This window comes from Sorghum bicolor, chromosome 2 (genome assembly GCF_000003195.3).
Source record: "Sorghum bicolor cultivar BTx623 chromosome 2, Sorghum_bicolor_NCBIv3, whole genome shotgun sequence".
NCBI lineage: Eukaryota > Viridiplantae > Streptophyta > Magnoliopsida > Poales > Poaceae > Sorghum > Sorghum bicolor.
In genome coordinates this window covers 74,975,288-74,990,743 of record NC_012871.2, presented here as the reverse complement: position 1 = coordinate 74,990,743, position 15,456 = coordinate 74,975,288, and the positions used below count along the sequence as shown (strand labels likewise).

The 15,456-nt window shown below is 47.1% G+C and overlaps 2 protein-coding genes across 2 annotated transcripts; one reads left to right on the top strand and one right to left on the bottom strand.

Moving 5' to 3' along the window:
* On the top strand, window positions 2,026–5,936 carry LOC8073121 (cytochrome P450 734A5). The gene is made up of 2 exons (XM_002463245.2): window positions 2,026–2,471; window positions 4,528–5,936. The coding sequence occupies exons 1-2, from the start codon at window positions 2,165–2,167 to the stop codon at window positions 5,805–5,807; spliced, it is 1,587 nt and encodes a 528-aa protein (XP_002463290.1). The 5' UTR covers window positions 2,026–2,164; the 3' UTR covers window positions 5,808–5,936.
* On the bottom strand, window positions 6,072–13,999 carry LOC8073120 (calcium-binding protein 39). Its single transcript, XM_002461092.2, has 11 exons — window positions 13,783–13,999; window positions 12,664–12,828; window positions 12,470–12,588; window positions 12,079–12,153; window positions 8,217–8,310; window positions 8,061–8,120; window positions 7,779–7,844; window positions 7,606–7,704; window positions 6,950–6,994; window positions 6,661–6,763; window positions 6,072–6,521 (listed from the first exon to the last, which is right to left on the bottom strand). Exons 1-11 carry the CDS (start codon window positions 13,888–13,890, stop codon window positions 6,445–6,447), a joined length of 1,011 nt encoding a protein of 336 aa, XP_002461137.1. The 5' UTR covers window positions 13,891–13,999; the 3' UTR covers window positions 6,072–6,444.

The following is a 15,456-nucleotide window of genomic DNA, read 5'->3' as shown; positions in this document are numbered from 1 at the left end:
CGATGACGACGACAAATATTTATACTGCTACATATGCTGATTTATTATGAGAGAAAACATAATTTGTTTATTGAAAAGTACTGATGAAGTGAAAAACAGGAGGTAGGATACTAAGCTAGCACCTGCAGAACGGAACGGAACGGAACAGAACGGAGTATGTATCACGCGCGCCGACCCTGCGGATTGTTAATGACTACACACTCTAGTGACAGCGTAGATACAGTGGTATCTCTATCTCTTGCGTTCGGTTCGGGTGATTACATACGATTCGTCGGCGGCGTCGAGAGAATATATTTATGTATTTTGTATACATATATATACACAAGTGAGATATTATAGATGGGTTCCTGATCGAACGGCCACCGGGATTAACAACGAAGCGACGACTTTGAGAGGGCGACGGTTATGACAATAATCAGCTGAAGTAGCCAGCTAGCTTGTGAACGTAGATGATGCGGGAAATTTGTATGTAGAGAGACCGTGTGACGATATATGATGAATGGCTTTGTTTAGGGTACTTTGTTGATCAAAGTGATTTTGGCGGACTTTTAGAGAAAAGATGTTCCAAAATAAATGTTTGGTACTTAAAAACAACTTTGTGAAATTGAACCATAATTGATAATCCAGATGGAGGAAAAAAAACTAAACCACACACAAGCAGCACCTACATGTATGCTGTTTGCATCCATCATCCTCTGACATTCATGCCATCTAGAAGGAATGCGTGCGTGCTAGGACCAGGGTTGGGGATGCATGGTAATATGCTATCCATGTGTACAGTGTGAAGCGGTGACGGAATAGAAGCACGAATTGTACAGTAGTATGCATCACGGACACGATCGAGATGCTAAATATATAATAATAATAATAATAATAATAATAATAATAATAATAATAATAATAATAATAATAATAATAATAATAATAATAATAATAATAATAATAATAATAATAAAAGCAAGAAGCACATATGAATATAAATAAACAGGAATTGTATTATAAAAATTTAAAAAGAGAGAGAGAGACGAGGAATGAAGGGGGGGATCGGAGCTACCGACCGGTGCGTGGCAGCGTGGAGGGGCCAGGCTGTGGCGAGCCAACTGTGCGCGGCTGGCGGCGACAGGGCCCCGACCACCGCAACCCCCGCGCGCCACGCTTTTCCCGGAGCCGGAGGGACAGCAACACAACAAGCAGCCGCAACCGCAACCCCCCAAGTGCGCGCCCCTGCCTATCTGCGCTTGCGCTTGCGCTGCGGGCGGCCCCCACCCCAGGGTGCCTCAATACAATTAAAATGGGCAGGCAAAAAGGGTGGTGGTTTTTTGAAAAGGCATGCGACTAGAGGCTAGACGACGACGACATGAACACAACAAACAACATGTCTCTGCCTTTCAACATGACTTGGTCACTCTCGCTCTTCTTTCTTTTATTTTATTTTCTTTTCTTTCACAAAAAAGAGAGATTTTTAGCATCAGTGCGGTTCGGTAAAGCAAGGACACTTAGCATATCGTTACTACTCGTTTCAAACGACGCCAAGTAGTGCGCGCGTCAACTGGCTGGATTTTGGACATCAAAATCCAATCCAGACCAAATGCAATGTGAAACCTCTTTTTTTCCTCTGAGATGAGATTCAACGACCATGGCCGGCCCCATGTATATATGTTTGAATCTTATAGGATGCTTTCATTCGTTTCAAACTTTGTGGCCATTTACTCACCTACCCAGGAACGAATGAAGAATAATATAAAATAAAATATATATCACCCCTTTACTTCATCAGACCATACTTTTATATATATAAGCTAAATTCTTCAAAATGTTAATTAATAAGGAGAAAACAAAAAAAATCGCAGTGTACTTCTACTCCATGGCAGTATTCGTTATATTCAATTCCAATCAAATAACGAAAAGCTCGCTCGCACTCGCAGCCGTTCCAAGAATTCCTCTGCTTCTGCTGTTGCCCAGCAGCACCCAGCAGCTATCTATATATATAAACCCGGCGACGGCGGCGGCAAGGCGTACAACGCCATTGCGGCCTCCTGCCTAGCTCGTCGACCAAAGCGCGCGGCGCGCGCGGAGCAGCGCTAGCAGCTGCCTGCCTGCTTCTTCTGCATCTTCTTCTTCTTCCACGCCGGTGTGCCGCCGTGCCGGCCATCCACCGCGCGCCATGACGTGGTGGCCGTGGCCGTGGCCGTGGTCGTGGCAAGCGACCGCGCTCGCCGCCGCGGCGTGGCTGTGCCTGCACCTAGCCGTGGCGCGGCTCATGGAGGCGCTGTGGTGGCGGCCGCGCCGGCTGGAGCGCCACTTCGCGCGCCACGGCGTCCGCGGGCCGGGCTACCGCTTCTTCTTCGGCAGCTCCATCGAGCTCATCCGCCTCATGCTGGACGCCTCCTCCCGCCCAGCGCCACCCGAAGCGCCGCACGACGTCCTCCCCAGGGTGCTCGCCTTCTACCACCATTGGAGGAAGCTCTACGGTACGGTAATTATATTATTACCTTTTTTTTTCAGTCTTCATCAATCAATCCAGCTCTTTAATTTGCTTATTACGGACTGAGATTGATCTATCGATCAAATTTTGGATTATTCCTAACTAGCTAGCTCCTGCCTTGCCACTTTTCTTCGAACCCTTTTTTATTTTCTTTGTCGTCGTTATGGTTTCTTTTTGTATATTTTTTTCCCGGACAAGCCAAAAACAAGAATCAACGGTGCAACTTTACAGGTTTACTAGTTCCAACTTCACATGAACGAAACTTAAACAAGAAAAGAAAAGCGTGTATTTGCGCGTACAGTATACATATACAAATATATTATATAAATTAAAAGAGTGTGTGGACGCCTCACGCGTAAACCGCAGCAAAGGAGGGGACATGCTTCCATGCTTTTGCAAATAGAAACAAGAGCACAAACTCTAAACTATGCTCGATTAGGTGACCTTAATTTCATTTCAATTTCACTTTGGTACTACTGTATTCTACCTATATTCCTATATATCCTACCACCACCACTTGCCTCCCATCACTTTTGGTAGTAGTAGTGATGACAGCAAGCTATAGCTAACAAATTCGTCTGCAAATTTAAAACCGCCTCCCAAGTCAAACCTTGGCTGGGTGTGTGTATGTTTTTTTTTTCGTGAACGAGGCAACTGGGTGTGTATGTTGTCAGCACTCAGCAAGTATATGATCCATCGATCTCTCCACCAGGCTGTCAATGCATGGAGGTCAATGATAATGTGAGTAGATTAACAACTGGTAATCTTAAGAGATTAGCTACATATGAGCCGGATGTATATGCATATGCAGATCCATTCGTCAGGCAATCCAGAGGTATAGCACATGCATGCCTTCATATGCTTGCTTTGTGCTTCGTTCAGCTGCTCTCTCTGTATATATGACATTGCCAGATATATAGCATTTCAGTTGAGGATCCAAAACCAGTTGGTTACCCGCTGTTGATGCGATTAGTTTATGCTAACCTTTGCGGCGATCGACGATAATTCCCGCTGTTTTTCAACGGCCTGTGGAGTATAATATGGAAAGGACAACCCTAGCTAGCTAGCTATACAGAGGCACGCACGCATCTGCGTTTGATCCAAGTGATCGACGAATCTTGTTTGTTGGTCAGTTAATGAATTGTGTGATTTGTCCACATGAAAACACTCAAGTTAAGTGCTGGCTTAGCTTCGCTCCACGGCAACCCGGCCAGTAGAGCTGAGAGATCATTGCACTTGCCTTGCCATATGGTATCACATGCGTTAATGCCTGCTTGATTCGACGTTTGGATGATTAGTTTCGTATGTCAACTTGCATTGTTTGATGAAAAAATCGAGATATGTGTGCCAACAACTACACTAGAGCAAAGTGTGTGCTTGATTTTGACAAAAATATTACTAGACGAAGCTTATTACTTTATACAATTTTCCTATCTTTGGTTCAGGCGATAACATGATCCTTTGATCTTGCTTCAAGCTTCGTACATCTTTGTGTCAATTCAGATCATAATGTTGTAATTGTCTTACTATATAAAGAAGAATTGTTTATTGTTAATTGCCTTTGCATCAATTTAGATCATAATTTTGTAATTGTCTTACAATAGAAATAATTATTTACTATTAAATTTCTTTGTGTGAATTTAGATCCGTTAGATCTTCATCATCTCATGGCTCACAACAGTTGCCTAACTAGATCCTATTTTTTAGGAAATCCTTTTTTAGGGGAAAATTCAACTTTCATTACTCAAACAGAGTTTTTCTTTTTTTGAGATTTTACTCAAACAGAGCTGAATCTTCAGCAAGTACCTACACAGATGATGTTTGCCGGCAAAGAGGCCAAAACATGGTCCTCATCCGGATCACATATATTCTCATACAGTACACATGATGAAAAACCAGCATATATATCGCACTGGTAAAACGTTTTTTTTTAAAAAAAGAATAATTGATTCGAGTTATATATATATAGTTTGTGTTAACTATAATATATTTTGGCGCGCATGCATGCAAATTAACATATGCAAATGCATATACGCGTGCAGGTCCAATGCATCTGATTTGGTTCGGGAGGACGCCGCGTCTGGTCGTGAGCTCGCCGGAGCTGATCCGGGAGGTGCTGCTGTCGCGATCGGAGCATTTCGACCGGTACGAGGCGCACCCGCTGATCCGCCAGTTCGAGGGCCTCGGCCTCAGCAACCTCCACGGCGACGAGTGGGCGCGCCGCCGCAAGATCCTCACGCCCGCCTTCAACGCCGAAAACCTCAAGCTGCTCGCGCCCTTCGTCGCCGACACGGTGCAGCGGATGCTGGAGGAGCGCGTGCTGCTACCGTCGTCGTCGGCGGCGGGCGGGTCCGGCGAGGTGGAGGTGGACGTGGTTGAGTGGTACCAGCGGCTGCCGAAGGAGGCCATCACCGTCGCCACGTTCGGCCGCAACAGCGACGAGGGCAGCGCCGTGTTCCGGCTGCAGGCCGAACACGCCAGCTACGCCACCGAGGCGCACAGCAAGGTCTTCATCCCGGGCTACAGGTTCCTGCCCACCAGGAGGAACAGGCGCGTGTGGCAGCTCGACAGGGAGATCAGGAGACTCCTGGCTAAGCTCGTCGCCGGCCTGCAGAGCGGCGACGACCACCGACACCGGGGCCGGGACCCGCGCGCCGGCGGCATGAGGAACTTCATGAGCTTCATGGCCCCGGCCATGACGGCGGACGAGATCATCGAGGAGTCCAAGAACTTCTTCTTCGCCGGGCTGGAGACGCTGAACAGCCTCCTCACCTGGGCCACCGTCGCGCTCGCCATGCACCCGGAGTGGCAGGACCGTGCTCGCCGGGAGGTCGTCGACGTCTGCGGCCGCCGGGGCGTCCCCACCAAGGACCACCTCCCCAGGCTCAGGACGCTCGGGATGGTCGTCAACGAGACGCTCAGGCTCTACCCGCCGGCGGTGGCCATGATCCGGAAGGCGAAGCGGGACGTGGAGCTCGGCGGCTGCGTGGTGCCGGCGGGCACGGAGGTCATGATTCCCATCATGGCCGTGCACCACGACGCCGACGTGTGGGGCACCGACGCCACGAAGTTCAACCCCGGGCGCTTCGCGGGCGACGGCGGCGACCGCCAGCCGCGGCCGCAGATGGCGTTCATGCCGTTCGGCGGCGGCGCGCGGGTGTGCATCGGCCAGTACCTGGCGCTCATGGAGGCCAAGATCGCCTTGGCCATGGTGCTTCAGCGCTGCGAGTTCCGGCTGTCGCCGGCGTACGTGCACGCGCCGAGGGTGCTCATGATACTCAACCCGCAGCACGGCGCGCCGGTCATCTTCCGGCCGTTGTGACACGTCATTCCAGCCAGACATCTCGCAGCTCCGCTCAGAAATCCAAACCGATCGGATTCAATTCATTCCTTCCTTCCTGTAAATTATCACCCCCATTACCAATTGCAAATATATAAAGTATACCATACGTGACAGGTATCAGATATAGAAAGGATAGAAAAAAAAAGTTTCTAGATGTTATTTTTCACTCTTATTCGTATACGTATTTGACCTTGAGAATTTGAGCTGTATAGTGTGTCCTGTGCTCTGAATCTCACGCAAAAGTTGCCAAGAATTTGCAAACGTTACGTTAGGCATCAAAATTCAAAATATACTACATGACAAGTGAACCCAGTTCAAATGCCAGACACTCTCAGCCAATTCGTAATGGTATCAACACCACACCATAATGCAGATTATTCCTGTTACGAATTCTGCTACCAGTGTATCGGCATCACGTCAACAAATTTCTGATAGGAATGCTAAGTGTTCTCACGGAGAATGCAATTTGTGGCCAAACTTTTTCCATATATGAAAGACAAGCTCTATACAGGGCAGCATATTACACAGGAAGGATGTCTTCAAAATATTGAGGGGACAAAGGGGTAGACTTTTCCTCAACATCAGCATCAAGGATATGTTTGAATTTCCTGAGGGTTTATACGGACAACCGCACAAGCTTCTCGATCTCTTTGATAATTAGATCTCTCTCCTCATCAAGTTGTTCATCTTCACCTGCCAAACGGGACACATTATTGGCATCTCTCAGAAATCTTAACATCGAGTTCCAGTTATGATATTTGGTTAGTCATTACTAGCATCAATTCTTTAGTCACAGAATAGGGGCTAGGGTTAAACTGTTAGTAATCAGTACCTTTGCTTGTGGGGAGATTGTGGAGTAGCTTCAACAGTTCTCTGTGATTGTCAACCAAAACCTGAATAATCTCACGAGGCTTGTTTGGATTGGCAACAAATACCTGCATCCATGCAGTGAATATGAACCTCCAAAAAATTGTAACAGCATAGTGTTCACACAAAGTTATCATAGATTAAAAACAACAGCTAGTCCAACTTTTAATTTCAAACTCAAGCGAGGCCTGATCAGAGTGTGAAGCCACTGAAAGGGTAAACCGTATGAAACTTTCAAGTGTGAAACTTATTACCTTAAATATGTGGAAGGAACATATCCTGATATTTTTGCTTGAATCCTACAGAAGACATCAGTTAGTACTTAGTAGAGGCATTAAAAAAGGATGCATATCGACACGAAAAGATGGCACTAGTTGTGAAGATGAAAACAAACTATCTATGACTATTCTGTGTTATTTTCATCACTTAGTTGTCATAAAAGGAGAAAGTTTGTAGAGCACTGGCTCCGAATACTCACTGTTAGACACAAGATGACTGGTACCCAAGCAGTACATAAATAGCTTGGAGAAATAAAATGACGTGTTCAACATGAATAATGGTGCTATGCATTTTAGCTATAAACAGAAAGCCATTTAGATCTGGATGGCTGGATCTCTGGTAGTCACTAAAGAACAATTGCAAGAGTATAATTTTGTACATATATCTTAGCCTCTCAGGATGGACCTTTGCATGGCAAGATATCCAAAAGCCGGTAAAATAAAGCAGGATCTCTCATGTATTATGCTAATAACAGACACCATTATTTTCACTAGACAATGGCACTAGAAACCTGGAATGTCATAACTACTTGGATGAAAAATCAAGAAACAGAGGAAGTGAGAAGGGTGACCAATATCATTGCTGGTTCGTTTAAATATAAGAAGGGAACTTATAACTAATAATCTCATACCTTCAGAAGACCCATCATAATGTTTAAATACCGAACTTCCAAAATGTAACGCTTCATTATTTGAGCATTTGGGGCCTCCAACAGAAACTCTGAAAGAAACTGGCATGCAGCAAAGTGCTTTTAAGCATCATATTTTTGTACCCTACAAGAAATTGCAATTTTAATAGTCTAACCTTCACTGATTGTCTTCGTGTCACATAATTAGTTGAAGATAAAAGTTTTGTGTAGAGTCCAAAAAACTGCACATGTTACAATGGATCAGTCCTTCAAAACTTTAGCAATACAAAAGAACAATTATTCATTAAAAGCCTAATCAACATATGCAATAGGTGGCTGGAGGAAGATACAAAATACAAGGAACAGGGTGGATGAAAACTCTGGTCCTCTTATCTATTTGGAATAACATTAAAATTATGGATTTCATTCATTCCACACAAAGGTATCATTTGGCTGACCTGTTCATAATGAGAGCTCAGAAATTCAGAAACTTGATCTTCATGTTTGGTTAGCAAATCCTGCAAATATCTTGTCAACAGCAAACATCAATCCCAAAGAAGCAAACATAAATCCATTTTTTTATTTAAAAACCAAATTGACAAGATTAGATTTACCTTGAAGGTGTTCAGAGCATCAGAAGCAATATCAAAGTTTGGCAATTCAACATACTGGAAAAACAACTCGAAGCTACTTGACTCCAATATATATCTGAAAGAGCACTACAAAATCAAATGTATGAAAAATTAATCATTTGCAAATTAATTAAATCATCCATTTGTCTGTTTGCTTTAGTTTTTCTGCAAAATCTAACATCTGCATACTGCAGAGTACATTTTCATGTCTGCTTGTTTTGCTGATTGTATGTATTATGTACTATATCTGTCCATGCATGCAACTACAGAGGGTTACAGGTTCTAAAAAAACAGACATGTCAGGTGTTATGGTAGGCAACACCTACCAGCGCAGGCGTCAGCAAGGGGGCTGAGTCCTGGCGCATAGGGCTAGAATTTAGATAGTTTGTTAGAGTTTGAGATAGATAAGATTATGTAGATTTTGGAAAGATATGATAGAGTTTGGGCTAGAGTCCAGGTTTGATAAAGGAATCAGAGTTTGTTAAGAGTTTGTTACCTAGATTGTAATAGGACTATAAAGTTCAGTCAAGTTAATGAATCAGGCTCAGCCTGGGATTGTGTCTAAGACACCCTTGGGCGCCCAGCACCCCTTCCCTGTTTTCCCTGTACGTCTTCCTGCTCTACCAGAGACGGCTCTCCGCCGCCGCCAACGCTCACGCCCTCAACCTCTCCACTCTCCTCCCTACAACCTCCGCAGCAAAGCCCAGCGCCGTAACAACGTGGTATCAGACTCCATGGCAACGACCGGGGATGCCTCCGCGCCGCTCGCGCCGTCGACCAGCGTGTCCGCGGCCACGGGTGCTTCGCAGCCGCTGACCGCCACCACCGGCGCTCTCCTCCCCACCACCCCGCCGTCCCAGCCGCCCACGCTCGCCTCCATCGCCGACTCGCTCGCTCGACTCACCTCCGCGTTCAACGGCATGCAGCTGCAGATGTCAGCCATGAACCATCAGCTGTCTGCCCAGGGCGCCAGACTGACGGCCATGGACGGCCAGCAAGGGTACCCCCAATTCGGCTTGCCGGGGTTCGGGGGTGTTCCCCAACTACCGGCGACCTCGGCACCGCTGATCACGGAAGTCACGACGGCTGCCGAGGACTCATCTGCGTCGGTGTTCCCTGCACTGCAACAGTCATCCACAGCTCCGCAGGGACAGCAGTCCGCACCGGCGCCACCACCCATGGGAGTTCCAATCACACAGATCCAATTCCCTCACTCTCCGTCACCGATCCCGCAGTTTGGCTCGGTTACGCAGAGTCTGCCACTGCCGGCCTCTGCCCACATGGCGCCTTCTCAGCCGGCATGGGAGTCCGCCGCCGTCCCCAAGTATCACAAGATCTCCTTCGAAACATATGACGGCAAGGAAGATCCGCTGGGTTGGCTCAACAAATGTGAGCAATTTTTCCGGGGCCAACTCACGCGCGAGGTGGACAAAGTCTGGATGGCGTCATACCACCTCAAAGGGGTAGCCCAGCAGTGGTACCTCGTCCTGGAAACCGACATCGGCCGGCCATCGTGGCCGGACTTTCGTCGCTACTGCCAGCAGCGCTTCGGGCCCGCCATCAGCACTAATCACTTGGCGGACTTGGCGCGGCTGCCGTTCGGATCCAACGTCGACGCATATATGGAGGCGTTCCAAGCACGGGCCGCGCACGCAGGCGATCTCTCCTCGCTGCAGCGTGCCCGGCTGTTCACGGGTGGACTGCCGGACTACATCCGCGTGGACGTCGAGCTCCAGGATCCCCAGGACCTCCAGCATGCTATGCGCCTGGCCCGGGCATATGAGCGTCGCAATGCAGTCCTACTGCCCACCTTACCAGGACCCCAACGCCCGGCGCGACGTCCACCAGCAGCCTTGTCGGCACCGGCACCGACCAGTGGCTCGCCCTCCTCTGCACTGGCGCCTCCGACGCCGGCTGCGCGCCCCTACAAGCGTCTCACGCCGGAGGAGATGGCTGAACGTCGCAAGCTCGGCCTCTGCTACAACTGCGATGAGCAGTTCGTCCGAGGGCACAAATGCGCCCGCCTATTCTATCTGGAGGTGCCTGATTATATCGTCGAGGAGCCCGACGAGCCGGACGACGACCCACCAACCGAGCAGCCAGCGTTCGACCCAGAGAAGCCGATGATCTCACTGTCCGCGGTGACGGGCATCCGGGCGCGCGACACCATGCAGCTGCGTGTAACGATCGGTGCCCACGACTTCACGGCTCTTCTGGACTCAGGGTCGACGCACAACTTCATCAACCCAGATGCTGCTAGCCGCGCAGGCCTGCAGTTCACAGACAGCAATGGCGCCCATGTTATCGTCGCGAACGGTGACCACGTCGCGTGCTAGGGGCTCGCCCGCAGCGTTCAGCTCCTTATCGGCAATGAACGCTTCACGGTGGACTGCTTCTCGATCCCGTTGGCTCCCTACGACATGGTCCTAGGCCTCACGTGGCTGCGTGCTTTGGGGCCTATACTTTGGGACTTCGCAACGCTGCGGATGGCGTTCACCCTCCGGGGCCGCCGGGTGGTGTGGACAGGAGTGGGTGCGCCCTGCACTGCCCCATCTGTGGCCCTGTCTTCGGCCAACCTCTACACCGACAAGGGGGCTGAACACGCCCTTCTGGAGCAGCTCCTGGACGCTTACCAGGATGTGTTCATTGAGCCTGAGGGGCTGCCCCCGGCTAGAGCCTGCGACCATCGGATTCATCTGAAGGCCGGCACAGAGCCCGTGGCGGTGCGGCCATACCGTTACCCGCAGCTGCAGAAAGACGAGCTGGAGCGGCAGTGTGAGGTGATGCTGCAGCAGGGACTCATCCAGTACAGTACCTCGCCTTTCTCCGCTCCGGTCCTGCTGGTCAAGAAACAAGATGGGACTTGGCGCTTTTGCGTCGACTACAGGGCTCTCAACTCGGCGACAGTCAAGGACAAATTCCCAATTCCGGTTGTCGAGGAACTCCTGGACGAGCTGCATGGCGCAAAGTTCTTCACCAAGTTGGACTTGCGCTCGGGATATCACCAGGTTCGCGTTTACCCTGCAGATGTCCACAAGACGGCGTTTCGCACGCATCATGGCCACTTCGAGTTCTTGGTTATGCCTTTCGGCTTGTCCAACGCGCCGTCGACGTTCCAGGCGCTTATGAACTCCGTTCTCAAGCCGTTCCTTCGCCGCTGCGTGCTCGTCTTCTTCGACGACATCCTCATCTACAGTTCCTCGTGGACGGAACATCTGCAGCACCTGCGCGCCGTCCTCGTCGTCCTTCGCGCTCATCGTCTCCACCTCAAGCGGTCCAAGTGCTCCTTCGCCACTGCTGCTGTCCACTACCTCGGCCACGTCATCACGGCCGAGGGTGTGGCCATGGACACCGCCAAGGTGGCAGCCGTGCAGTCTTGGCCGCGGCCACGTGCAGCACGCGGCCTCCGCGGTTTCCTCGGACTGGCCGGCTATTACCGGCGTTTCATCAAGGATTATGGCATCATTGCAGCGCCCTTGACGCAGCTGCTCCGCAGGGACGCATTCCAGTGGTCGGAGGCGGCCGATTTGGCCTTCTCTGCTCTAAAGGCTGCTCTCACTTCGGCGCCAGTTCTACACCTGCCCGACTTCGCTGCCACCTTCATCGTCGATTGCGACGCCTCGGGCTCCCTGTTTTCCCTGTACGTCTTCCTGCTCTACCAGCGACGGCTCTCCGCCACCGCCAACGCTCACGCCCTCAACCTCTCCACTCTCCTCCCTACAACCTCCGCAGCAAAGCCCAGCGCCGTAACATCAGGTGAAGGCATATATGCTGGAAACTGTATGCCATTGCAGAGCCACTAAGAAATAGAAAATATAGTTGAACAAATATTTCCAAGCCTTACTTTGCAAGTGTAGGATATTTTATGCATTCTCGCAACATGTTCCCACAATTCAACGCAACTTCCAAGTTCTTGTAGCTGGTAGAACATAATTAAATCACTCAGGCACAAGAGTATTACAATGGCATATACTACAGGAGCAGTTCATAAACAAACACACAAAATAATGCCAGTATAAGTGGTAAAACTATCGCATATACAACAGGTGCATTTCATAAACAAACACACAAAATAATACAACTATGCAAATATAAGTGGTAAAAATAAATAGCTACAGGAAGCAATTAGTCATCTATATATTTCTGCAATTGCATTCCCAATTTCCCAACAAGAAACGAGTCAGCATGCTCCTATTGGCCGTGTTCCAATTCATAACTTGAGAAATAGGCCTTACCAAACAACAAGGAAATCCAAAAGATCAAAATGATTTTCAATATACTGGACGCAACAATAGCCTTCATCAACCTTCTGTCTCAACAAAATACACCAGCAGTGGACAAGATCCTTTCTAGCCTGCAACATAGAACCAATAAGGCTAATAACACAGTGAAAAAAGGTTATCACATTCATTTTCTGAATATAACATACCTCCCAACCCAAGGAAGGAAGATTCTGAACAAAGAGCGAAAGAACACCCTCCTTGCAGATCTCAAGGGCTACCTGCAGAACCTGCTCTTGATTTGGTTCTACTTCTCCATCACCAGCAAGTGTATGCCTCAACGTAAGTATGTTTTTCTCAGCATCCTCGAGAGCCTAACAGGAGCATACACAAATTCATGAGCAACATGATTTTTGTACCATGGAGTTCACTGTTCAGCGCACAAGAATTCTATACGGGGGCAACACATCAAATCAGAGAACAACTAAAACTGGAAATTAAATAAGTAAACAGGTGCTCACTTAAAGCAGGCTCAACATACATCTCTGTTTCTATGATAACACTGTTAAAAAGAACATGAACAGAAGTGCAGATTTATAAGTGATCTGGCTCTTTTAGTTGTTGCATGTCAAAGCTCAATGATATGTTGCAAACAGATCCCAACTGCTAACTTATACATTTGATGAACAAGACAGAGTGCCCTCTCAGTGTCATGATTAATAACTTGATAACTACATCAAAGAAATGAGTGAAATCTGCTCAAACAATGTATCTTTGTACACTTCTTGCAAAAAAATAAAGTATGTTTGCATGCCTATAGAACAAACTTCCTTGACACAACGGGTAGAAACAAACTTTCAGGTCGAGTTCCTTTTTCGATTTAATTCACCTCAACATAAATGCCTTTACCGACACCAGCATGGAGGAAAAAAATGTGCAATCTAGTGACAATTACAACCTCACCGACCCAAGCTAAAGAGACAGACGAACCACCCATAACCACCCTGTCAATTAACAAATTATCAGGCAGTGCCCGACCAATACGGCAGCAAGTCTCTACTTCTAGTTGCCAAGCAACGTTCGTCAACTACCAGAGAACTGGAGTACTGTCAGTCTGTCACCGACATCAGGGAGTCTACCAAAAAACGCTTGGATCCAGGGACTCCGCACAGGTCCACAACCAAAGCAACTCAATCTCGTTGACAGCACCCAAGATGACCCGGTGGGGAGTGGACGAGACGCTAGCGGCGAGCCTGCACGCGCGGATCGGGCGGGCCATGAAGCGGATGAGAATGCGGGAGCAAGATGCTGGAGGGCCGCGCGCATACCTTGGCGCCGGTCTTGGTGTCGAGGGCAACGAGGGAGTCCTTGATGGAGCGCGCGATCTCCTGCGGCGACGGGCGCTGCCGCGTAGCGGCCCGGAAGAAGAAGGACATCTCGCCGCTGGCCGGCGGAAATCCAGATGGAATCGGGCGACGAGCTCTTCTCAGTCTGTCAGTCTCGTCGGCTCGTAGCCTGACGAAGACGACTTCGGGTTCCCGTCTCTAAGGATTTGTTTACTTTCAAAATTTTTTGCAAAATAAGAATATTCGTTTGTATTTGACAAATATTGTCCAATTATAGACTAACTAGGCTTAAAATATTCGTCTCATCAATTTCGACCAAACTGTGCAATTAGTTTTTATTTTCATCTATATTTAATACTTCATGCATACGTTTAAAGATTCGATGTGACGGGAAATCTGAAAAATTTTGCAAAATTTTTCAGGAACTAAACAAGGCCTAAGGCTACTTCCACCCAAAATCCCTTTTTTTTTCAAAATTACCCGTTACATCGAATCTTTAGACGCATGCATGTAGTATTAAATATAGACGAAAATAAAAACTAATTGCACAATTTGGTCAAAATTTATGAGGCGATTCTTTTAAGCCTAGTTAGGCAATAATTGAACAATAATTACCACAAACAAACAAAAGTGCTACAGTGTCGCGAAATCTTTTCATCCACGAACTAAACACGGCCTAACTGGTGTGCCTTCAGCCTTCACTCCTACTGAAGGCGTAAGACTCAATGTGATTTTAGTTTTATAGACACTAAATATATTTTTACAAGCATAAATATATTAATATAATATTATATTAATGAAGAGAAATGATAAGAAGTAAAGAGAGTTTTATGGGATTCTGCACTGTTTCTAAAATAGGATAGATTAAAATTGAAACATGAAACCCTTCACTAAAACTTATCTAAAATGAAACCCTTTTTTTATAAAAAGAAAAATGAGTGAAATGCACTGCGGTTGTTTTTTCTTTTTGTCCATAGACTCTAAAAATGGAAATATAGGAACTTAAAATTTCTAATCATTTATACATAAACAAAGTAGTTTATTTAAGATCCAATTATGGATTTAGATTATCAACATGGAATGGACCACCTGGGACCTAGCTAAATCCTCACTCCGAGAGTTTATGGGCAAGACAAGAATCTTGAATAGGTTTAGAGCCCGTTTGGAACACAGTAGCTTCATAAAAAGCATACATGAATGATTTCAATTTTATAGGAAAAATATAGGATTCAAAGACAGATACCCCTGTTGTACGTGTGTTTCAAACAAGGTTTTAAGAACTCACAATGTGTTTCACTCTTTTTTCCCATGTGACCAAGAGCAACATTTTACAACAACACGGACAAAATCATTATTTATAGATTCGATGCAAAAGAAAATACCAATTGGAGACCTACAATCAAACAGGGCCCTTGAGTATGTATACAAATTTCACTGTATGGTTGTTCTTTTGCACAGCGAACAGGGCCCCAACATAAAAGAGTATGGTTGTAATTTGCACAGCGCATACACATGTATGACGATTTACCTTTTACCATCAAACTATTCCCAATAGACCGAATAATATTTTTGAGCATCAAGCTACGAAAACTATACAAATTATCCCTTTAATTAGCTGGTTTTGCTTCTCTATAAATGTTATAGAAATAATAAAAT

Coding starts and splice junctions, on each gene's coding strand:
- LOC8073121 (XM_002463245.2), top strand. CDS start 2,165: ATGACGTGGTGGCCGTGGCCGTGGCCGTGGTCGTGGCAAGCGACCGCG. Junction 2,472..4,527: donor CCATTGGAGGAAGCTCTACG/GTACGGTAATTA, acceptor ATACGCGTGCAG/GTCCAATGCATCTGATTTGG.
- LOC8073120 (XM_002461092.2), bottom strand. CDS start 13,890: ATGTCCTTCTTCTTCCGGGCCGCTACGCGGCAGCGCCCGTCGCCGCAG. Junction 8,121..8,216: donor ATGCTCTGAACACCTTCAAG/GTAAATCTAATC, acceptor AGATATTTGCAG/GATTTGCTAACCAAACATGA. Junction 6,522..6,660: donor CAATCTCCCCACAAGCAAAG/GTACTGATTACT, acceptor CCCGTTTGGCAG/GTGAAGATGAACAACTTGAT.